The sequence below is a fragment of the Panthera tigris genome, chromosome B3, assembly GCF_018350195.1.
Source record: "Panthera tigris isolate Pti1 chromosome B3, P.tigris_Pti1_mat1.1, whole genome shotgun sequence".
NCBI lineage: Eukaryota > Metazoa > Chordata > Mammalia > Carnivora > Felidae > Panthera > Panthera tigris.
In genome coordinates this window covers 42,924,164-42,949,176 of record NC_056665.1, presented here as the reverse complement: position 1 = coordinate 42,949,176, position 25,013 = coordinate 42,924,164, and the positions used below count along the sequence as shown (strand labels likewise).

At 33.8% G+C, this 25,013-nt stretch overlaps 1 protein-coding gene across 1 annotated transcript in view; it reads right to left on the bottom strand.

Moving 5' to 3' along the window:
• Positions 1–25,013, bottom strand: part of VPS13C (vacuolar protein sorting 13 homolog C) — a 193,366-nt gene that overhangs the window by 11,420 nt on the left and 156,933 nt on the right. Inside the window, 15 exon segments of the mRNA XM_042988726.1 lie at positions 2,609–2,723; positions 3,250–3,373; positions 5,022–5,067; positions 6,284–6,447; positions 7,269–7,344; positions 8,103–8,216; positions 9,202–9,283; positions 10,985–11,124; positions 13,038–13,151; positions 13,276–13,387; positions 13,974–14,043; positions 14,641–14,722; positions 15,532–15,672; positions 17,214–17,355; positions 22,957–23,192. Of these exon segments, the coding sequence (XP_042844660.1) occupies positions 2,609–2,723; positions 3,250–3,373; positions 5,022–5,067; positions 6,284–6,447; positions 7,269–7,344; positions 8,103–8,216; positions 9,202–9,283; positions 10,985–11,124; positions 13,038–13,151; positions 13,276–13,387; positions 13,974–14,043; positions 14,641–14,722; positions 15,532–15,672; positions 17,214–17,355; positions 22,957–23,192 (1,758 nt within the window).

Sequence of the window (25,013 nt, the reverse complement as noted above, 5' to 3'; positions counted from 1 at the left end):
GTTATACTTGGTCCCTGAAGGACTGAAGTTTTCATTTCTTTTGTATATCCAGCACAGTCTAGATAATCAATAAATACTTCATACCTAAGTGATTACAGCAAGATAGGCAAGGGATCAAACAGCCTAAATTTAACTATCCATGCCTACCCCTGTCACCTATGGAAAAAATTAGCAAGTCCTCTCATTAATGTACAATCATTTTATTTTTCCCAGTAACTACAATAATATATTAAACTTTAAAATGTTGTCTGATATAATAACAAAAACTAATAAATCAGAGATATATTTAGCTAAAATAATAAAAGTTACTTGAATTTTGTGCTTCTAGACATGCAGTTGAAAAAAGGGAAATCACAAGGTTACTAACGTAAAGAACTAAACAAAAGGTAAACAATAAGAAAAAATGTAAACAAGTTATACAATTTCCCAAAAGACTCATAAAATTGCAATATATCCAAGAAAATTAAAAATCGTTACTTTTACCTAAGAAGGAAGGGTAATTATTAGTGATGATTTAAGACAGCATCTTGATTAGTTATTGTGCTTGGTTCTCAGAAATTGTACATGCGGTGACATTTTTGCCAACCCTCAATTATCTAGGCACAAGAAGAGTCTGTCAGCTACAGTGTTAGGCTGATCTTTGGGTGTCATTTTTTCTTCTTTAAAGTGCTTGTATTAAATAAGCATTCAATTACTTCTTTTGGTAATGACAATTTAAAAAATATATAATCCAACTGAACAGTTATACGTTAGCAGTTTCACTCTCTTCAAATGTATGACACATTAAATGTCAGTTTATACTTTGGTTTCAATTTGGGGAGAAGGATGAAAGCTGCTAGATAAGATGCTGTTAAGTCAAATCAAACATTTCTATCATTTATCATAAGAAATCAAACTGCAATTTACTTTGAAAATTAACTATGAGGGTACTAATTTCAAAATGATAGTTTATAATTATTTTGTTCTCACTAAGATAACAAATCCTCTTTAAAAACTTAGAAGCTTAAAAAGGATTGGTTTTTAAAACTAAAGATAGCTATAAATTCAAGGGACACATAAATAATTTGCCTAATTACACGTTCAACTTTTATTTATGTTAAGTAAAACTAATAATTGTGAAATAAGCATAATCAACAAGGAGATTCAAGTTTTGAAAAGTAAAAATGCCAAGGGCTGATATTTATGTAACATCATTATAAAATGATTGCTATTTGTCCAGCAAGAGTACTGAGAGGTTAAAAAAAAGAAAAAAAGAGATTAAGGGCACATGTTCTCAAAATTCATGTCTCAATGCTTCTTTGAGGTCTAAGGACAGACCAACAGCAACTTGTATTTCAATTATTAAAACATAAGCCCCAGTTAACAGCCCCATAAATTGAGTAAATTGGGGTGCTGTGTGAAACATAGTTAGGTCATTCCATCATCAGGACTCACAGATAGAAAGAACACATAACAGATTGGACATAAGAATTGTTCTTATTTTTCTGATTTACATGAAAGTACATGAATGCCATAAAGAAAGATAAAACTTTCAAAATGATAGTAAAATTGTCTGCCTCTGAACTCAATATAAGTTTTTCACCAACTAAAAAAAGAAGGGAGTTAATTTCCTACATCCTTTAATATTTCATATTAATCTCTTATTCCTGTACAGTATTACCAGGGATACCACCATTCTAATTTGTAGTTGAGCCAGTACAAGAAGTTGAGAGAGAGGTGAGAGTTGTAAAGAAAACTTAATTAAAATGAACAATCAATCTAAATAAATCAAAGACAGTCAATTAATACCACAGTTTGTTTTGATTTTTAAGGATGAAATCAAGTAGTAGCATAGGAAACATTTACTCCTGTATTTCCAGTTCTTGCTGTGTAGGCAGAAAAAGAAAGAAAATAAAGTTAGAAGCATGCAGGAAGATAAAATGTATCAACATACAATAAAAACCAAAGGCTAAGAACAATGGAGAGTCATTTTACTTTGAAGTCAAAGTAGGAAAATATTAATAAATTTTTTTTTGTGGGGTGGGGGAATCCAGTCAAGAGAGAAAAGCAATTTACGTATGTATATATTATTTAAAAGCAGTAAAGTTAAAGCTAAAATAAAAACAAAAAAAAATCCACCTTAAAACATTTTTAAGGTTTAAAAAGATTATAATTATACATAATCTTTTTTCTTCTTTCCTCCAGCTTCTGTTTACCTGAATAAATCTAGATTTACAGAGTAGTCCAAATAAATTAATTTGGCTGGGAGAAAAGGAAGCAGTGGGATTCCTATAATTAGCTATAAAGCAGGAGACCAAAGTTAACAGTGTTAACTAAATGAGCTACCACACAAACAGTAATAAAGCCTAAGACTTCTGTTAACGCTTTGCTTTCTGCACAAAAAAGCTTTGTTCCTGTGCAGAAAAAAAAAATGACGTTATTCCCATTTAAAACATTATGCTAAAACAAAAAAAAAAACAATAAAATTCTACTCTACAAACCATGTTCCCTGTATAATCCTTACAAGAAGTTCATGATTCAGGAACTTTAAGAACCACCCATGGAATCCTCGTCCTAGAAATCTTTAATATTGAATTTTACCCATGACCATGAAGAACAGAATTTATACCTCAAATAAATCGTAGCCCTCGGATTCCTGTCTTTCATATGGGCGAATGATGCCATCCTCGTGGATGAAACGAGGGGGTCGGAGCCTGGACACTTCCTCAGTTGACTCTGCTGCCCTGTAAAGGCAGCAGAATAAGCACAAAAAATATGTGAGAATCTTTCAAAATAATACAAATATATATGTATATTAAATACTGTACCACATTCCATATTGTACCAATATTTGATAAAAACAGAGTGATTTTTAAATAACCGGTCCATTATTATGCGACAAGTATTATAAACAAGTCTGTCCGACTCCAATTCCCCGCCCCCCCCCCCCAACCTTTTCTTAAAGAAAAGAAAATATCAAAATAACAAAGGCAGGGACTAACTTGTCCACTCTTTGTATCCTCGACATCTAGAACAGGGCCTGGCATATAGTAGATACTAATAAACATTTGTTGAACACAAGACAAGCTGAACCATAAAAACTGTCTCCTCTTACTCCTTTCTGGTGGCACTCCACCTTGTGAATCTGTAAGCGCTTTCAGTCAGAATTTAACACTCTTAAGAGCAGGCAAAGTATTTAACTTATTTATGTATTCCTAGCAACAATAAGTCCATAGACACATGCCTTGTACATGGTATGTACTTAATTACCTCTGAATCCCTTGGAAGGTGCTGCTGGCCATATCTATGATTCCACCCGTTGGACGAGCCACAGCACCCACAAGTCCTTTTCCAATTCCTTTAAAGAATCCAGCAGCTCCTTCCTTTTTGGCACCTTCATAAAACCAAGGACAATGAATGTATAAAGATATTTTAAAATAAGCAAGTTTGAACTCAAAAAATCCTGAGCCAAATACTGAACTGTTTTACCTAGAAATCTTCTACATTTTGGCTTTCTAAAGAAGTTGAATTTAATCATAAAATGTAAAAAACAGTGGTTTTCAAAGTGTGTTAAAAATACCAATTATTAGGCCCCACCCCACACCTACTAAGTCAGAAAGTGAGGCCCAGTGATCAGTGTTTTAACACGCTGTCTGGGCCATCCTGAGTGGTGCTCAAGTTTTACAACCACTGCTTCTTAGACCCAAGAATCTAAGGTTTAAGAAATGACCAGAAATTTTTCTTTTTTGATTCTACCCTCAAGAGATTTTTCAAGCAGTGTTACTTTTTTTTTTCAAATAAAAGAACATACTGAATTATAATTCACTTACCATATAATTCACATACCCATTGCAGTATACAAATTAAATGCTTTTGGGTATAGGAGAGTTGTGCAACCATCGCCACAATCAATTTTAGAAAATTTGTATCATCTCGAACATAAACCCCATGACTATTAGCAATCATTCGCCATTTCCCACAACCTGTCCTCAACTGATCCTGTGCAATTTAACTCCTTCCTCCCTGCCCCCCAGACTTAGGCAATCACTAATCTACTTTCCATCTCTATGGATTTGCCTATTCTGGACATTTCCTACAAATGCAATCAAACAATATGTGGTCTTTTGTGACTTTTTTTTTTTTCTTCATTTAGCAACATGTTTTCAGGGTTCATTCATCTTCTACTTGTAACAGCACTTGATTTCCTTTCACAGCTGGATACCATCCCATTGTAGAGATATACCACATTTTCTTTAATTATGCAATTGCTGACAGACATTTAGGTTGCTACCACCTTCTGGCTATTATGTTCTATGAACACTTATACATAAGTTTTTGAGTGAACACATGTTTTCAATTCCCTTAGATATATACCTAGAAGTGGAGTTGCTGTCACACACATTAACGCTGTGTTTAAATAAATCCAGGTGTCCCAGCACCATTTGTTGAAATGGGTATTCTTTATGGAATTACCTTGGCACCCTTGTTGAAGATCAACTGGCCACAAATGTAAGGATTTATTTCTAGAATCTCAAGTCTATTCCATTGATCTATGTCTATCCATATGCCAGTACCACATTGTCTTAGTTACTGTACTTTTATGGTAAGTTTTTAAGTTGGATAGTGTAAGTTCTCCAACTCTGATCTTTTTCAAGATTGTTGGGGCTATACTGGGTCACCTGAATTCACATATACATTTTACGATCAGCTTGTCAATTTCTGCAAAGAAGCCAACTGGGATTTTGATTGGGACTGCAATTAATAAAGTACCTTTTTAATAGGATAAAAAAAGATCTATTGCTATTGAGGATCTAAAGGAACCCAGTTGAACTATGGTCCCACTGAAAATAACATTCAAAGTCTGAATCATAATCTATTACTTCATCTACTTTCTGAAGAAAGTACATTCATTTAAAACCAATTTAAAACTATGAGCATAAAATCAGAAATTCAATTAAATAACTAGTAGCAATAACATCTGTTATGCTTATTATGTATCAATTCTTGAGACTTTGTACAGGAAGGAGACATTCTCAACCTACCTTCCACAGGTTTTGTTATTATCCCAGTCACTCCACCAACAACTCCCTGAAAGAGATATCAATCATAAAGTCAAACTTGAATGGAAGGTGCTTAAGCCAACCACTAGAGGTCTCCACCTACACACTAGAAATAACTTTTTTTCAAAAAAATGAGGACTTATTTGATAATGTGAACATGTGGCTAAGTGAGCACTACAATTTTTTAAATATTACATAACAGAAAATTTTAAATAAAAGCACCTTGTACAAGTAAAATTCTATAACAGGAAGAATTAGAAAAGCAGGCAAAAAGATCCTACATCTGGCTCTGGCACCAATTTAGTTCTATAACCATGGGCAATTGATTCAATCTCTTTAAGCCTCAGTTTCCACACCAGTAAAATGAATGAGTTGAGCCAAATAATCCCTAAGATATAACTACAAATTTTAATGAAATAACTTTTTAATTTAGTGGAAGTGTGGAAAACTGAAAATGAAAGGACCTCTGAAGGACAGCAGATAGCCTAAGAAGTAAAGTACTTTATCTTACACAGCACACAACACTATAAATCACTGGTACAAACACGTTACAATTACAAGTTAAAAACAGTAATACGTTTATACATTCTTAATACTTGTCAAGTAATGGTAGTAAATAAAACTACCTGTATGTTACACAAATGCAAAGAAAGAGAACTGAAGTATACCCACTGTTTAAAAAATCAGATACTTCTGGGAAGAGAGGACGGTGATCAAACAGAACTTTACAGAGTTACCTATATTTCCATTATTTATTAAATAACGTTACCTGTATAATTAAGCAATATTCGTAATTACCTGTATAATTTTTAAAGTGCTGAAAAACAGTGAAAAGCAGTCCCTGGTTTACAAAAACTTAACTTATATACTTCCCCTGCCACAAAAATGGTCAAGTGATGATGACCTAAACAACTCCCCCTCCCTCTCGTTACCATCATTGACCATATTTCTCTCTGCTTTACTTCCTCCTCTTCCAGAAGAGAGCTAATCTGCCATCATCCTAGAGTTTTGACTTCAGCCCAAGTGCCAAACGAAGTCTGGGATTTGGGGGAAAGATGTGACGGTGGTATCAGCAAAGGAGAGCGCACAAGGAAACAGCAAAACCCACGGTTTTTCACTACTGCTGTTGTGACAGACTTTTACTCACAAGGAATATGCCAAGTTTCAAACAACCAGCTTCGAGTACATATTCTAAAGTGTATACAGAAGTTCAGGACTTCTTGAAGACTCAGTATGAGACTTACACGCAGGAAGCCCTTTCCTCCTCTGGCCAGGCTGTCTCCAAAATCTTTAGGCTGTCGACCCATCTCTTCTCTTCTTTTCTGCTGATATTCCTTGTCCATTGTAATTGCTGCCAAACCTTTCCCAACAGAACCAGTGATGCGAGATACAACTCCTGCTGCACCACCTATCAAAAGACCCGGACAAGTAAGTCACATTGCTTCTTTATTTTATTTTTTTTTTAATTAAAAAAAAAAAATTTTTTTTAACGTTTATTTATTTTTGGGACAGAGAGAGACCGAGCATGAACGGGGGAGGGGCAGAGAGAGAAGGAGACACAGAATCGGAAGCAGGCTCCAGGCTCTGAGCCATCAGCCCAGAGCCCGACGCGGGGCTCGAACTCACAAACTGTGAGATCGTGACCTGAGCTGAAGTCGGCCGCTTAACCGACTGAGCCACCCAGGCGCCCCATCACATTGCTTCTTTAAAGAGCAGCTACCCCCAAAATCAAGAGCACACTGTATACACTGTACGTTAGCCAACTTGACAACAAATTATATTAAAATAAATAAATAAACAAACAAACAGCATTACAATACACAGCACACCTCTGCTTTAAACAGGTGCATCAAATTCTGTCTCAAATACAAACACACAGAAATGTATTTTTTACATTTCTGCTCATTAAGAAAAGGAATCAAACTATTTAAAGTATACTGATTCTCCAGAATTTTTCTGTAAACCTAAAACTGTTCTAAAGATACATTATTGTTTCTCTTCAAAAAAGGACATTGAATCAATACTACAAAGACATATAAACAAACCCAGGAAGTCTACGGTTAAACTGTGTTCCATTCAAGAATAAGGGAACACATCTTTTAAACAGAATTATTAGAAAACTGTTCCCTCTTTTATTAAATATAATCATTTGTTTTTACAGACAATGAATATTAGAATAACTATTATAAAAAATACATATATTTACACACACAACTATGTGATACATACCTACAGTGTGTCCAAAGAGACTTCTGACTCCAATCACTAATCCCTCAGCAAATTCTTCAGGGCCTTGAACAGCACCCTGGCCAAAAAATAAATAAATGAACAGTTTGCTATTTAAAATTTAAATAATCTCAAGACTTGTGATCTAGTATTTCAGGGTTTCCATGAAGATACAGAATCTGTAAAGACCCATAAACACTGTGATGTCACAGTTTTCCCCCTCTAACGCAAATACTGACAGCACACCTACTGGGTATGAAGACACCTTCGGCCCACATGGTTTCAGTCAACTCTTCTGAGATAACAAAAACCAAACAAATAAATCATTTGTTTCAATCACAGTCTGAAGTTACCAGCTGCGTTGGTAGCAAGACTAAGAGCCCACAGTTTTGATTCTTTTGTTTTCCCATGTATTCTCTCTGCTTTGTCCTGCTAAAACTCTTACTACTTTGGGCTCCTGGGTCCCTTAAATGGAGGTGAATAGGTTAGAGGAAAGCTTGAATACAAAACAAAGTGGGCTTTTCACAGCTCATGAGTCTTTCCATAGTGGCGAAACAGCCCTGAAATGATGTGAACCTACCTAGCAGTCTTCCTTGCAACTACATGAAATCTTGGAAGATGTGGGCACGTTTTAATGCCTAGACATCGGAAGCACTGAATTAATTCTGAAACAACCTTTTAATGTCATCTCAAGTAATTTGAAGTAAAAATATGACATTAACGTATTTTTGTTATTTGGATATGATTCAGTTCCCAGATACAATTAAAATACAAATTATCTGTCATAAAGAACAGAGTATCATTTTCTGTACCTATACTTAAATATAAGATCAATACCTGAAAGGGTTCATAGAATAAAGCTTCAACTCCTTCAGACAGGCCTCTAATTAATCCAAATGGGTTTCCAAGCACATCTAAGCCCAATACAAGGACATACATCTGTTTCAAGAACTAAAGAGAAAAAAGATAAATTAAGTCCTTTACTACTGGTGTAAGGAAGAGTATCATGACGCCTTGGGAAAAAAGGAGAGTGCTACCTAAATTAGGTTGTTAAAGGAAAGCTATGCAGAATAACCACCACTATATCCATTAACCGATCTTTCACTATGTGCCAGGCATTATGCTGGTACTTTACAACTGCTTTCAATTTGGATAGATTAGCTTAAGGCAGTCTGCCAGTTAGCAGCTATGTAACCTTGGACAAGTCAATTAGTCTCTATAGGCCTCAGTTTTCTCATCTAAAAAATGGAAGGAGGATGACACTGACCTTGCATGGCTGAGCATGCATATTAAATGAATATATAATTCAAAAATACTTATTTTTAATATGTTAGTATCACTGTGACTATGAAACTAGATTGGGAAATAATTAATAATCAAAAGAAAAAACAAATTAAAGTATATCCTTATTTGAATAGGTAATAACCATAATGTCTATATACACCGTAGGAGAAAAGACGTTCTAGCAGAGGGAGGAAAGGGGAACTTCACCCCAGAATTCGATAGCACAGCAATGGTATCCCACTACCATGAAACAACAATTGCCCCTGCACCCAATTCAAACCATGGAATAACTGAGGCATGGAAAAGAGCCTGGCTTAGAATTCCTCTCCCATTTCTACTAGACTATGCTTAGAAACTTTAGACATTTATGAAATAAGTGAGATGTCTCCTACATTGGTATTCCTTCCCAAAGTGGTAAATGTATAATTGCAAAGGGAAAAAAGGCACTACAGGAAACTTTTAAAAACTTTTATTAAGAAGGGAAAGAGCTAAAGAAATAAAAACTAGTCATTCAAGAAAACTACTAAGAAATAAAACTACAGATTGAGGTAAATTAGATAAACAATGTTGCACACTGTGCAATCACATACAAATGTTTTGTTTGATATTTTATGAAGCATATTCTTTGTGAGCTACTATGATAGGAAATTACCTGTTCACTGTAATGTCTAACAACACTCCACATGAGCTGATCTCTCTTGTAAAACTGATACCGAATTTCATAATAAGCAAGTCTGGGAGGAGAAAGAAAGATTCAAAGGCATGATCATTACATTGGGAGAGAAAGAGACTTAAAATTTCAATGGTATGTTAATCATTGCTAATTGTTTTACAATTCTATTTGTAGATCTGCCACATATAATTTATGTTTGAGATCTTAATATTATGGTAACAAAATTACTATAAAATTAGTACATAAAGAGTAAAAAGATTGAAAAACTCAACCATAATCCCATTACACAGGGAATTTTTTAGGTTTTTTTTTTCTTTTCATTTCCCACTTTGAATTCTTTCTTTTCTATACAATTCAAAAATATTTAAAACAGTTTGTATGCATTTTTACACTCAATATTGTGAATAAGGATCTCTCTATGTTACTCAAAAATTCTATGTAACCATTTTTAATGGATGCATAGCATTCCATCATGTGGAAATGTCATAAGAAAACAATTTTACCATAGTCAGACATTTCCAAATCTTGACCATAATAATTAGCGCTGCCATATGTAAATTTTGAATATAAGTCTTTAGTTGCATTTCAAGATTATTATTTTTTTTTGGACTGAATTCCCAATAAAAGAATTACTGAATGATAAACTACAAAAACATTTGAGGCTTTGAGACATATATATATATATATATATATATATATATATAATGTGTGTGTGTATGTGTGTGTGTGTATACATATATCTTTCCACTCCTACAAATAGTTAAAAAAAAAAGTGCCCATTTGTTAGACCCAGCCCTTTTTCGTACTAGGATTACTCATATTTAAAAATCTTTGACAATTTACTTGAATTTGCATATATTATTTGCTATATGATAAAGCTGAACATTTCAAATATTTATCAGCCACTGTATCTTGCCTCTTGCAAATTATCTTATTGTCCTTTGGTGATTATGGCACTGGAATCTTTAGGTTTGTCTTATCAATGTTTGATATTAAGACTATTAATCCTCTCCTTGTCATATTTGTCCTTCTATTTTCCCAGTTCGTTTTCTAATTGTTTTCACTGATTCTGTTGTATTTACTTTCTATGTAATCAAATCTATCTTGCATTTTCTACTGTGGGTTTTTCCATTGCTTTTAAACTGAGAACACTTTCTTTACTTAAGAGATTTGACAACAATTAACCTCATTGTTTTCCTCAGTCTTTCTCATTTGAATTTTATATTTAATCCTTCCATTCCTATGGAACTTGATAGTGTACAAGTACGGTGGAAATGGTATAAATGGATTTTTTTTTCCTCCAAGGTAACTACTTGTTCCAATACTGTTGTTGAATATTCAGTTCAACAAACACTCACTGAATTTATATGTGTCTAGCACACATAAATATTCTCAGATTAAATGTGGCATTATTATCTATACCTTTCCATATGATTATACTGAAATCTCATCATACTGCTACATATTTCTAAATATAAGTCTGTTCTAAAATGTGGTCAATTTATAACGTTCTAGTCAAACAATTCCATTTTTAATCTACATTGATGATTATCAACATATGAATAACTGAAGAAAATATAATACTTTTTATGAGTAAAATAAGCATATCTAAAAAGCATAATTAGAAAGAGGCCAAACTTTTCAAGTATAATGAGAATTGCCATTTTTCTAAGCTAACACTGTAGCCCAAATGGGAAGAATTAATATCCATAAAATAACCTTGGTACAAAACCCTCCCCATCTACTTTAACATAAATCTTACTTGAATATTAAGTCATCCACATCAGTCAAAGTAGCACCTATGCTTTTCAACAGCAGATTGACAGAATGAATTGCAATCATTTCCTGTTTTTCTTTGTCTGACTCTCCACTTCCACTACCCAAGGACAGACTCAAATGCAACTAAAAGAAAAATAATGTTCAATAAATACAAGCTAAAAACAACCAAAAAATTTATATACATAGGAACCAAATCTTTCAGATACAAACAGATGTTGTATATTTCAGTCCTAAAGAAAGCTATTATTTGTTACTCTACACACAACACAGGGTAACTCACTAATATCTGATTTTCATATTTCCTTTTTGTAAAAAGACAAAGCAGTCTGTTCCAAAAACAGAGCTATAATTTTATCCAAAGTGTATACATACCATGGTGTTTATATGGAGGGGGCTCAAAACACTTCATAAAAACAGTATAATCATTTCAAGAAGAGAAACAAGTCAAGTGGCACACAAGTAGTCTATCAGTCAAAATAACAAATAATCATTTATTTTCATCCAACTAAAGTAAATAATTTATGGCAATAATTAACAATAACAATTATAATTATACAATAAGTAACAACAACATGACAATTACAGCAACAAACTGTTAAATAAATTTTTAAAAGAGTTAAGTGTTTCAGCTTCCACAGACTCCTTTAACTTAAACATGAGATCTTCACCTTACCATTTAATTTAGTTGTTTCTACTTTGGGCTATCGTCATTACTGCAACAGTGGCAAAGACACAGGCAGAAGGTAATTTTATCTGTACAAATAAAGCAGATGACTCTCCTTTCTGATTCTGCATTTTACCCAACCAATGTGTAGCTCAACAGAAGAGACTTGGGGTAAAACCAGAAAAGCCTGCGTGCTGTTTTTTTTGGTTTGTTTTTGTATTTTTGTTTGTTCGATGTCAGAGAATGTGGAGATCCGTGAAAGGTAAGCTTAGGTGGACAGAGTTCCAGCCTTTCCCTTAAGGCAAAGTCACCATGGAATGAGAAAATAACTACTGTTTATGATCTTAATTATTCAATTTCATGACACAATTTCCAAAGTGCATAAAATCATGAATCGGTAATTAACAATCTTTAATACTACCCTAAGATTATAACCCATGAAGTCATTTTATACCTTCCAGAACAACTTTGATAGGAGGCATTCAGTAAGTATTTGTGGAAGGTATTATTCAATCTCATATATGATTTTTGCTTAATAATGGAAAAGAAACTGTGTTTAACCTACCACATAAAACGATATCAATTTTAAACTCAACACTATAAATAGGTCTAATACTACCAACCTAGTATATTAGTTTAAAATAATAATTCAATTCCATTTTATAAATTAAATTATTTAGCTGAATGGGTTGGTGGATGAAACTGAAAATAATGTTCTGTAAATAGTTTGGGGGAATGTAAAGGATCATCAATATTTTAAAGAGTTACTTAATTGTAGATATGGCCCATTACACAAGTTCAGAGCGTTATGGTTGATAGCATTTGTGAATTTACTAAGCATTCACCTCTTCCTATAAAACCTAAAAAGAACAACAGAAAGAAAAAAGAAAATGGGTTCATAAAGTACAAAATCAGGCAAGTGAAAGGTATCCAATTTTCCACTCTCTTAGATACAATCAAATTTTGGAAGGGTGAAAAACACCACATCAACAGTATAATACCTACTTCAGCGTTTTCACATTCTGGTTAGGGCGCCCATTATAGCTTTCTGTTTAGACCGTGAGAGTAGTTACAAAGTGCAACCAAAACATTAAATGTTGTGAGCACTTCTTCGCTTAATTAAGAAATGCTTTTGTCAGCTCCTTCCCTGAATAAAGGGGTTATTAATTCAAGACTAGAGAACATGCTCTGATGGTTTCTCTGTGGGAATTATGGTTGTACATATGTTACAGAAAATTGTCATAATTATTTCAATTAATCAAATAAAATTCCCACCAAATATTTGATACAAGTTATAACCCACATTTTGTATGCAGACCCCTAAAAAATTGTACAATTCTGCCTAACTTGCAAAATAATAATTACTACAAACCTTAACAGGAGAAATATGGAAATGTTCAAAGAAACTAAGAACTGACATATCAGTCACTGAAGTCTCCATTAATTCTGTGTTGAGAGCATCAGTATCTTGCTGGATTAACCTCGTCTGAAAAAAAAAATAAAACAAGAATGTCTATTTTATTTTTTTTCTCTAAGTAGTTGATGGCTAATTTAGTTAATTAGTTAATTTAATTTAGTTTATAATTTTCCCAAGAAGTAAAAATTTTTACCCGTTTTCTTTCAGCTTCTGGGTCACTTGTTGGGGTAAACAGTGCAATAATAGCTCCTAGAAACCCCTGATCAACTTTCAAGGCCATCTCCTGAATGAGGACCATAAAATACCTACAGAAAAATTTTTTTTAGAAGAATGAAAAAGGGTTTCTATCAAACCTTGTAATTATCAGTGTTAAAACTTTGATTTTTGCATCAAGTCCCAATAAGATCTTACTCCTTCATCTCTTCAAAAGTGTTAAGAAGATGAAAGTATCCTTAAACTGAAATTGTTTTTTTCTTTAGAGGGAAGTTTTCACTAGAGGAAATACTTGTATTAATACTCAGCATTTAAATACCCAAATCCCATATTCATCATATTATGAGACAAATACAATTAGATGGTATAGCATGTACTACTTCATTTTTAAAGTCCACAGCAACTGCTCTAAACACTTCGCAAATATATATGTCATTTATGTCACTGGTTATTTTATACTCTAATTGGAGTTACAAACAGGAAAAGGTGGTTAAGGAACTTTACACTTTAAAATTATAGAGGGGCTATATTTACTTGAAAATACTTGACCAAAGATGGACTGATATGCTCCGGTGGAAAATAATTTTTATATGGAAGTCATCCTCACAAGAGTGGAATTTATTTTCAAAGTAGATTCTCATTTTAAATTCCTTTATATAAACACAGGTATCTACTTACTTGAACTGTAATACTTTACTGTACTCATTAAATCTTGTGATGACACTCACATCAATGAAAGGTTTGGGCTCTAAAAGGAAGAAAGACAAAAAGAAAAAAACAGTCAAGCTTTATACTGGATCAAAAAAAAAGTCAGCCGGGGGGTGTGGGGGTCCTGGGTGACTCAGTCAGTTAAGCATCCAACTTTGGCTCAGGTCATGATCTTGTGGTTCAGAAGTTTGGGCCCCACAATGGCTTTGGGCTGACAGCTCAGAGCTTGGAGCTTGCCTTGAGTTCTGTGTGTCCCTATCTCTCTGCCCCTCCCCAGTGTGTGCTCTGTCTCTGTCTCTCTCTCAAAAATAAATAAACATTTAAAAAAAAATTTTTAAGGGGCGCCTGGGTGGCTCAGTCGGTTAAGTGTCCCACCTTCGGCTCAGGTCATGATCTCACAGTTTGTGAGTTTGAACCCGCATTGGGCTCTGTGCTGACAGCTCAGAGCCTGGAGCCTGCTTTGGAATCTGTGTCTCCCTCTCTCTGCCCATCCCCTGCTCATGCTCTGTCTCTCTCTCTCTCTCTCTCTCAAAAATAAACATTAAAAAAATTTTTTTTATTTATAAAAAGGCTATTTAACTTTTAAAATAAACTGTCTCCACTTCTTTTCTTTTCTTTTTTTTTTTTTTTTTTTTACCTGAATCCAAAGCAATAGATTTTGGAGGGGCCACGGGATGAAATACAACAGGAAACATTGTACCTGGTAACTGACTATCAACCTAAAAAAAAAAAAAAAAGAAGAAGAAGAAGAAAGAAAACTCAGCAAGATTTGAAATAATGTAAACTTTTAGTTTTTGAGATAATATTATAGAAGATGCTGCTAATTTCATCACAATTAAGTGTCTGCATTGTGTATATGGTGCTATTAGAAGTTTTACTTTATCTAAAATTCTTACATATCTCAGCAAGGGCAACCTTTTACATAAAGGAATATGTAATACCCTCCTAACTACATTAACACTGTGCAGCATACACACTATTAATCAAAATGTTTGTGCCTATGGATCATGTGAGATTTTAATAGCTTATAATTTAAATAAAATGTAACTGGAGACTAAATACAAAATTAGATAGGTAGAAAGAAGAAAAAAAATTAAAATGTCCTTAATCATATTTAGGAGTTAAAAGGAAGAGAGTGAGAAGGGCAAGAAGGGAGCAAGCAAGCAAGAAGACAAAAGCATTCTCCAATAAAGCCCAGCTCAGCCCTGTGTAGACTGACAAAAGAAAATCTAATTTGGGGGTCCCATGACAAAATCAGAGGAATATTTAAAAAATAACAATTTCAGTGCAAGAAAACACTCTTGCAGGCTAACTGATGAAATTAAATGGTCTCAATAGTCACAATGTCTTTGGACTTGGATGCTAAGTATACAGAATCCACAGAATATGTGGGAGAAGGGGAATAAAGATGCAAACAGAAAGCAAAATACTATTTACAACGTATGCTAGAGCCTTGCAGAAAAAACTTTATCCCCAAGTTTCCCAAAGTGATTAGATGTATTTATTGAATCGATAATAACAATGTTACCTGAAGCCAATACAACCTGGCCCTTAAACTTCTCTGGTGAGGAGACTGCTTAAATTCAATCTGAATCCCTGATAAAAAATCTCGCTTTATCGGGCACTGAACAGGGAAGCGCATTTCCATGGGAACTTTATCAAAATTGACCTGGGAAAAAAGCACATATGGGTACGATGAGTTGGTATTAGCAGTGTAGCCCATCTTACATATCCCTTTACTCACAATCTGAAAGGGAAAAGCATTTTAATGTGTATGTCTCACCAAAAGATCTGCCTTAAGGTCATCTACAGTTGGGATCATTGAAGCAGAATCATTACTTTTCCATCGAAGTTATTAGGAAAACAAGAAAACAACTGGGAAATTTTTCAATTAATTAAACTGCAGTTGAAGGAAATAAACCATGCTTTATATTGTTTAAAAACCTCAATAGTAGGGGCGCCTGGGTGGCTCAGTCGGTTAAGTGTCTGACTTCGGCTCAGGTCATGATCTCAGTTTGTGGTTCAAGCCCTGCGTCGGGCTCTGTGCTGACAGCTCAGAGCCTGGAGCCTGCTTCAGATTCTGTGCCTCCCTCTCTGCCCCTCCCCTGCTCATGCTCTGTCTCTGTCTCAAAAACAAAAAAAATAACATTTTTAAAAAAATTTTTTTAATGTTTATTTATTTTTGAGACAGAGAGAAAGCATGAACAGGGGAGGGTCAGAGAGAGGGAGACACAGAATCTGAAACAGGCTCCAGGTTCTGAGCTGTCAGCACGGAGCCCGATGCGGGGCTCGAACTCACAGACCGCAATATCATGACCTGAGCCGAAGTCGGCCGCTTAACCGACTGAGCCATCCAGGTACCCCCCAAAAAAATAACATTTAAAAAATTAAAAAAAATTTTTTTTAATTAAAAAAAATTAAAAAATAAAAAATAAAAACCTCAATAGTAATGAATAAAGGTAACTCTTAAATTTTGTTTTAGCAAAGTTAAACAATGAATAGTTAATAGCTTATTTAGGTCTGCCAATTTGTTTTCATTTGAGCATGGCCAACATTTATGGGGATGAGAGTAGGGGTGGGGAGCATATCTGATAGCCAATGCAAACCCAACCATTAGATAGATATCAAAGACAAAGAGTAACCAAAACTGTGGGACTGAACCACAGCAAATGAGAAATGGCAGTCAAGCTTCTTGGATCTTCTTGGAGCAAAAGTGGCCTTCAGCTGCAATACTGGCCTGCACAGAGTACACCTGCATTCATGATGTCCACCCATGTCCAACAATCTTTTACATTAATGAATCTAACTGAATAGATTTTCCATAGGTTTTTCACTACTGAAATATATAATTTTGCACAGACTTTATTTACCAATTATACTAGTATCATTAAAGATGCACCAAGAAGTTCTAATACACAATATTAATTTCTGCATAATCTTACTGAAAACAAGTTCCATGAAACTGTCTTGTGAACAGAAGAAACTATAAAAATACAGGAGAGAAACATATTTAAATGTTTTATAGTATATGATTTAATAATGTATTTTAATTTAAAATGTACTCATATTAGTCATGCCAATCCTATTATAAATGAGTTTATTTACTAATCAATAGTTTCTGTACACATTTTACTTGGACAGTAAATTCTCCTTTCTTACTATCCACCAAAAAATACATATATAAAAAAAACAAAAAAATTTTTGGTATACCTCAAAATTATTATCTAGTTTAATCCATCCATGGTCTCTGGATACTTGGTATTTTTTATACGACTGTTCCAGCAACATTATCTGCTTTTGACTAAAAGGCTTCCATTTCTGTTTTGGTTTCATCTCCCAAACAACACCAGAACTAAAACAATTCACAAAGAAAATTAAATTAGGAGTACATATTAGATTTGCCAGAATTGTTATTCAACTTTAAATTATTGCAATTATCAATCTCCAATGAAAATTATATTTACGCAAGAGACTTTTTTTAAACACCAAAATATACCTGTGGTAGAAAAGTACATGAGGAAAAGGGGTAGGGGAAAAAGTTATTCTATCATACACTGACATCAATCAATCAAAGGACTCACAAACTTTTTTGGTAAGGAGCCATATAGTAAATATTTTAGGCTTTGTGGCTGAGATAAAATTGAGGTTATTATTTAAGTGCTTAGATAACAAGAGAGAGGAAAAAAAACTTCCACAAATTTTTCTAATTGATGAAATTCAAAATATAAAAACAATTGAGTATACATTTTAAAAACACAAGTTTATTAATGAGAAAAAAGATTTTTAAATTTTTTATTACTTGTTTTTCATTAAAGTATAATTGCCATAAAACATATTAATTGAAATAAAACATAAAAAATAATTTAATATTTGAGTATATTGTAAAATGATCATCACAATAAATCTAGTTACTATCTGTCACCATATGTACTTGCAAAAAAAATTTTTTTACGTTTGTTTCTCAGGGGTGACAACTTAATGCTTCACTTAATTAGGGCTCAAAGTCAGTATTCATAGAGGCTAATTCTTTAGTCACTTCAAACTCAGCACTGGCTACTTGACTGTACAGTAACAGCAGTATTAGAAGTATCTAGTGACTCAAGAGCCAAAGAAAACGAGTCAAAATCATTTGTCTTATTTTTAGTTGACTACTGATGTTGTTGTAAAAGTCCTTAGTTGTTCAAGCAACTGTTCTCCCAAAATGACTAATGGTCCTAAGCTTATTTACTCTGGACACATTTCTTCAGGGTTACATTCAGATAATTCAATTAACTTACCACTAATAAAAGGCATTCCTTGCATGGCTAACAAATGAGTCATTCAGAAACTAACTTTGTTGCACCCTCATTTTTGGTTTTTTATTTTTGTGAAGAAATTATGCTAAGAGATAAATCAGTCAGTCAGAGAAAGACAAAAACCAAATGATTTGACTCATCTGTGGAGTTTAAGAAACAAAACAGATGAATATGGGGGAAGGGGAAAGAAAAGAGAGGGAAGCAAATCTTAAGAGACTCTTAAGGAGAGAGAACAAACTGAGGGCTGCTGGAAGGAGGTGGGTAGAGGGATGGGCTAGATGGGTGATGGGTATTAAGGAGGGCACTTGTAATGAGCACTGGGGGCTATACGTAAGTGATGAATCACTAAATTCTACTCCTGAAACCAATATTATACTGTATGTTAACTAACTAGAATTTAAATAAAAACTTGAAATCAAAAATACATACATACACACATACATACACATATACATAAATGAAATTTTGCTGTGATGAGATATTTTGTCTTAAATTTTCTAATCTTTCTGGCCATTCCTTTCCTGTGAGGTAGGCATATTGTGATATGTGCTTATTTGGAAATGTCAATATATCGTATATTCTTTTAGCACAGGTATAGGCTCATTACACAATAAAATAATGCTTTGCCATTTCATTCAATAACTCTGCCCTGTAAGAGAGACATTCAAAGTCCACTTTTCTCTACTTCTTTTGACATGGTGAGCATGCATTAGTAATAAAAAATAAGTAAAAGTTGCAGTATAGCTATACGTGTGGCACTCATACACTCTCAAGTTATTTGTCCTTTGTTGTGTGCTAAGCAGTAGCACAAAAGTAGCCACAGACATGTAAAAGAATAAGCCAGGCTGCGTTCTAATAAACTTTACTTAAGGGCAACAAACTTTGAATTTCATATCATTTTCATTCTGTTACAAAATACTATTTTCCTTTCAAATTTTTCTAACCTAAATTGTAAAAAATTCTTGACCAAGGTCTGTAAAAAAAATAAATAAAAATAAAAACAAGCCACCAGCTAGATTTAGCTGATAGGCCATACTTGGTTGATCCCTGATTACAGAATTTTGCATAATGATAAAATAAAGCCCCATATTATTGCAGCTTACATAGCTTGTTGGTATTAACCAATGATACCGTTAACAATGTCCTCACTGTATCATGTATTAGAGAACACCAATTGATGAAGGTAATGAATAAAGTATCTACTATAAATTATATAAATCCAACACTGATTCATTATAAAAACTCTTCAACAAATTAGGAAGAGAGGAGAACTTCCTCAACTTGATAAGGAACATCAACAAAAAACCTACAGTTAACATCATACTTAATGGTGAGAAACTAGATGCTTTCTTGCCAAGATCAGAAACAAATCAAGGACGTCTACTCTCACCACTCCTTCCTATTCAACACTGGGAAATCCTAGATAATGCAATTAAGTCAAGAAAATAAAAGGTACACAGATTAGGAAAGATGGTGAAACAAAGCTGCCTTTGTTCTCAGATGACATGTCTATGTAGAAAATCCCAAAGATGCAACCAAAAAATTCCTGCAACTAATGTTTCAAGATACAGAGTTAATATACAAAAGTCAGTTGTTTTCTTATATACTTGCAATGAATAATTGAAATTTGAAATTAAAAACACAATAACCTTTACAATGGCAACAAAGAAATGAAACACTTAGATATAAACAGAATCTAACAAATTTGTGCGAAGCCTGTAGACTCATGTATGAGGAAGACAACAAAAGTTTGATGAAAGAGGCTGAAGATCTGAATAAATAAAAGGATCTCTGTACATGGCTATGAAGATTCAATAATGTCAAGACATCGGTTCTTTCCATGTTGATCTATAAATGCAATCCCAACCAGTGTCCCAGCTAACTGAGAAACTAATTCTAAAGTTTATATGGAAAGGCAAAAGACTCAGAACAGCCAATACAATATAGAAGAAGAAAAAAGCTGGAGGATGGAGACTACATGACCTCAAGATTACCACAAAACTACAGACCTCAAGACAGTGTGGTATGGGTGAAAGAACTGACAAACAGATCAAGAAAACAGTCGGTCCAGAAATAGACCCTAACACAGATAGTCGGCTAATTTTTGAAAAGGAGCAAAAACAATTCAATGGAAAAAGGACAATCTTTTCAACAGTGACAGAACTGGATATGAAAGAAAGAAAGAAAGAAAGAAAGAAAGAAAGAAAGAAAGAAAGAAAGAAAGAAAGAAAGAAAGAAAGAAAGAAAGAAAGAAAGAAAGAAAGAAAGAAAGAGAAAGAAAGAAAGAAGGAAGGAAGGAAAGAAAGAAAGAAAGAAAGAAAGAAAGAAAGAAAAGAAAAGAAAGAAATCTAGCCACAGAGCTTACACATTTCACAAAAACTAACTGAAAATGTATACAAACCTAAACATCAAACACAAAACTATAAAATCCAGAAAATAACATAGGAGAAAATGTAAGTAACTTTGCACTTGGTGATGACTTTTAAGATACAACACCAAAAGCGCAACTCATGAACCAAAGAATTCATGTTGGATCTCCTTCTTATGAAAGACAGTGTTAAAAGAATGAAAAGACAGGCAGAAACTGGAAGAAAATATCTGCAAAACACGTATATGATAAAAGGCTGGCATCTAAAATATATGAGGAACTCTTAAAATTCAATGGTAAGGCCATGAAAAATTACAAAATGGGAAAAAGACCTGAATTTCACCACAGAAGATATTCTGATGGCAAATAAGCATTTGAAAATGCTCAACAGCATATGTAATTAGCAAATTGCAAATTAAAATAACAATGACATATCACTACATCCTATAAGAATGGCCAAAATCCAGAACACTGACAACAAATACTGGCATGGGTGTGGAACAATGAATGCTCATTCATTCATTCATTCCTGGTGGAAATGCAAAATGGCTCAGCCAGTTTGCAAGACAATTTGGCAACTGCTTACAAAACTAAACTAATCCTACCAAATAATCCAGCAATCATGCTTCTTGATACTTAACCCAAATGACTTAAAAACTTATGTCTACACAAAAAACTACCTATGAATGTTTATAGCAGCTTCATTCATAAATGCCAGAAGTTGGAAGCAACGAAGATGTCTTTCAACAGGTGAATAAACTGTGGTACACCCAAACATGGGATATTATTCAGTGATTTAAAAAAATGAGTTATCGAGCCACAAAAAGACATGAAGAAACCTAAAAAAAAATGTCGCTAAGTGAAAGAGGCCTATCTGAAAAGCCTACATAACCGTATGATTCCAGTGATAATGACATTCTGGAAGAGGCAAAAACTTCAGAGACAGTAAAAAGACCAGTGATTTCCAGAGGTTCAGGGGATGAATAGGCAGAAAGAGAGAAAGGGATGAATAGGCAGTTACAGGAGATTTTTACAGTAGTGAAACTATTCTATATGACACTGTAATGACAGATATGTGTTACTCATTTGCCAAAACCCATAGAATTATAACACAAAGAGCAAACTCTAACTTAAACAATACCAACACTGGACTTTAAGTAATAATAACAATAACAATAATAATAATAATAATAATGTATTAACATTAGTTTATCAATAGTAAAAAATGTACCACACTATTTCAAGATGTTAATAATAGGGGGAAAATGCAGGGTATACAGGAACTCTGTATAGTCAATTTTTCTGTATACCTAAAACTGTTCAAAAGAAAAGTCTATTGATTAAAATTACATAACTGATTTACTTTTCCTCAGTACATATCTCTATTGAATGTGTATTAAATGTATAGTGTATCATAACAAAGATAATCAAGTTCTTTTCGGTGAATTTTTAAAAGTCCTGATAAAGGCCAATCTGATACAATATAATAGTATATATAATATTAAAGTAAAAATAAGTTAATCAAAGAACAGCAGAGTGGAAAAACTGAATTTATACAACTTAAAAATGATTTTTATATTAGGTTAAAAATACTATACGATACTGAAATGTATAACCAAGAGAATACATTACTCAAACATATACAAATATAGTAATATTATATTAGCGGCATGTATACCATTTATAGAATCCTTTATCTGTCAGGTGTTGTGTAAAGTACATTATATACATGACCTCTTAATTTTTACTTAGTTTTTATTTTTACTTCACTAAACACATGATTATTGATAAGTGCTATGAGGGTTATACATGGTAACATGTTAACCATTCCACCCAACAGCCTCCAAGAAAAGAAGGAGTCTTTTACCAAAGTCCATGCAATTAAAAAAAAAACTAAATAAATTCGAATATTTTTCCTATACAGATACAAGCAGAGTCAGAGAAAATAACTGGTTCCATCACTATTAAAAAGGTCTAAGTAACCGCCCATTAAAGATTATGTACCCATGTCAAAGACTGCCTTCTCTGTGAACGTTTTTTTCTGGTTTATCTGACCCATTGTTGTTGGTTTCCCTAACCCATGCCAGTATAGTAGGAGCAAAGACATTATCTTAGTCATCTTTCTATATTAGGGCATTTTCAACTAGCAGTGAAAAAAACTGTTCAAAAGTTATGCTGAAAGAATATATAGTATATCCAAATACAGAATATATTTATTCTCATTAAGCTTGACACTATGAGCTCAATGCTTCTGAAAGACTTCTGATGCCTTATCTTCCTTCTTCCCTACCTGGTTATCCCAATATATGAAACTTCCTGCTTGTTTTCATTGTTAACCAGTGAAAGCCCAAGACTGTGGAGAGAAAAGGTTATTTCATGATCGGCCTGCTCCATTTCTTCTGCCTGCAGTGCTTTGGAAACCAAGGCAACATCATCAGTGAAAAGCAACACTCGCTGACGCCCATCCAGGAATGATACCCAGTGTATCTGGATATTTGCATCATATGGAAACTGTCCACATTCATCCTGGGGAAAAATAGATTTAATATTAAACTCATAAGCAGCAAGTTGTCATTACATAAAGTTAAACTACAGTCACATTTAGAAAAGTTTGACAAGTATGTCTATAAATTGAAAACCATCAAAATGACATAAATTAAAGTTAAAACCTATTTTAAAACCTATTTTAAAACATAACTCACTGACTTTTTCAAACAATAACAAACATTAATAGTGCTTAATTTTTTTTTGTACCCTAGGTTTGACTGCTCAAAGGGCACTTGGCAGGAACAAGAGTTTCCTACAATGGCACTGGTGCGATAAGCTGCTTACTTGTCTCCAAGATGGTTCCTATATTTATTAGAATAGTAACCTCAGATAAAACTAACCTACTTATTTTTATGTTTTAATAACTTATAACACTGCAAATATTTATAACAGTGATTATATAAATAGTGACTACATAAATAGTGATTATATAAATCACACTATTCAACAATAAAACTATGGTTTGTACTCATACTTTTTCACAAAGCCTTCTTGGCTGAGGGTCTCACCATGGCCCTTAAAAATATAAGATTTGATTTGGTCAGTGTTTTCAGAGACTTAAATAATTATTCCCCTTCATTCTGGACTTAATATAAATATAACAGTCATTTCAACAAGCGTGACAAGTACCTACTATGTGCTTTCCATCTCATGCTTTCTTGGAAAAAAAATGCAAATGGATAAAGGATTTACCAAAAGCATAGGTATAGATGAGTTCTGTTGCTGTTTAAAATCAAGTACTTTTTAAAAACTCAACTATAGTTGACACAGGATGTTTCATTAGTTTTAAGCGTACAAATTAATGTTCAACAGCTTCTATACGTTATCCTATGTTCACCACAAGAATAGCTACTATCTGTCACCATTCAACACTACTGAAATACCAATGACTATATTCCCTATGCTGTACCTGTCAGCCCTGTGACTTATGGAAGTCTGTACCTCCCACTCCCCTTCACCCATTTCACCCACTGCTCCCTGCCTACCTCAACCTCTGGCAAGCACCAGTTTGTTCTCTATATTGATGGGTCTGTTTCTGTTTTTTTGTTTGTTTACTTTTTAATTAGGTTTATTTGTTTTTCAGAAAGAGAGCATGAGTGGGAGAGGGGCAGAGAGAGAAAGAGACAGAGAATCTAAAGCAGGCTCCAGGCTCCGAGCTGTCAGCACAGAGCCCAATGCAGGGCTTGAACCCAAGAACCATGAGATCATGACCTGAGCCGAAGTAGGACGCTTAACCGACTGAGCAACCCAGGCGTCCTTGTTTGTTTTTTAGATTCCAATGTAAGTGAAATCACATGGTTGTTTTGTCTTTCTCTGTCTGACTTACTTCACATAGCATAATATCCTCAAGGTTTTTCCATGTTATTACTAATGACAAGAACTCATTATTTTTAAGGCTGAGCAATACTCTATGATATATATACATATATGTATGTATATCACATTCTGTTCTTTTAAATCTCTCAGTGGGGGGCATCCAAGTGGCTCAGTAGTTAAGTGTCTGCTTCAGCTCAGGTCATGATCTCACTGTTCTGGAGATCCAGCCCTGATCTAGCCCAACACAGGGCTGCAGAGCTGGATGGAGCCTGCTTGGGATTCTCTCTCTGCCACTCCCCTGCTCATATGCACGTGAGCGTGTTCTCTCTCCCTCAAAATAAATAAACTTAAAAAAATTTTTAAACATTTAAAAAAATCTTTCAGTGGACTCAAGCCAGGAGAGTTAAGAATAGGTAAATATGCGGGTATTATTTTATATAAAATAATTCTATATATAAAAATAACCTTATGTATATCCAAGAT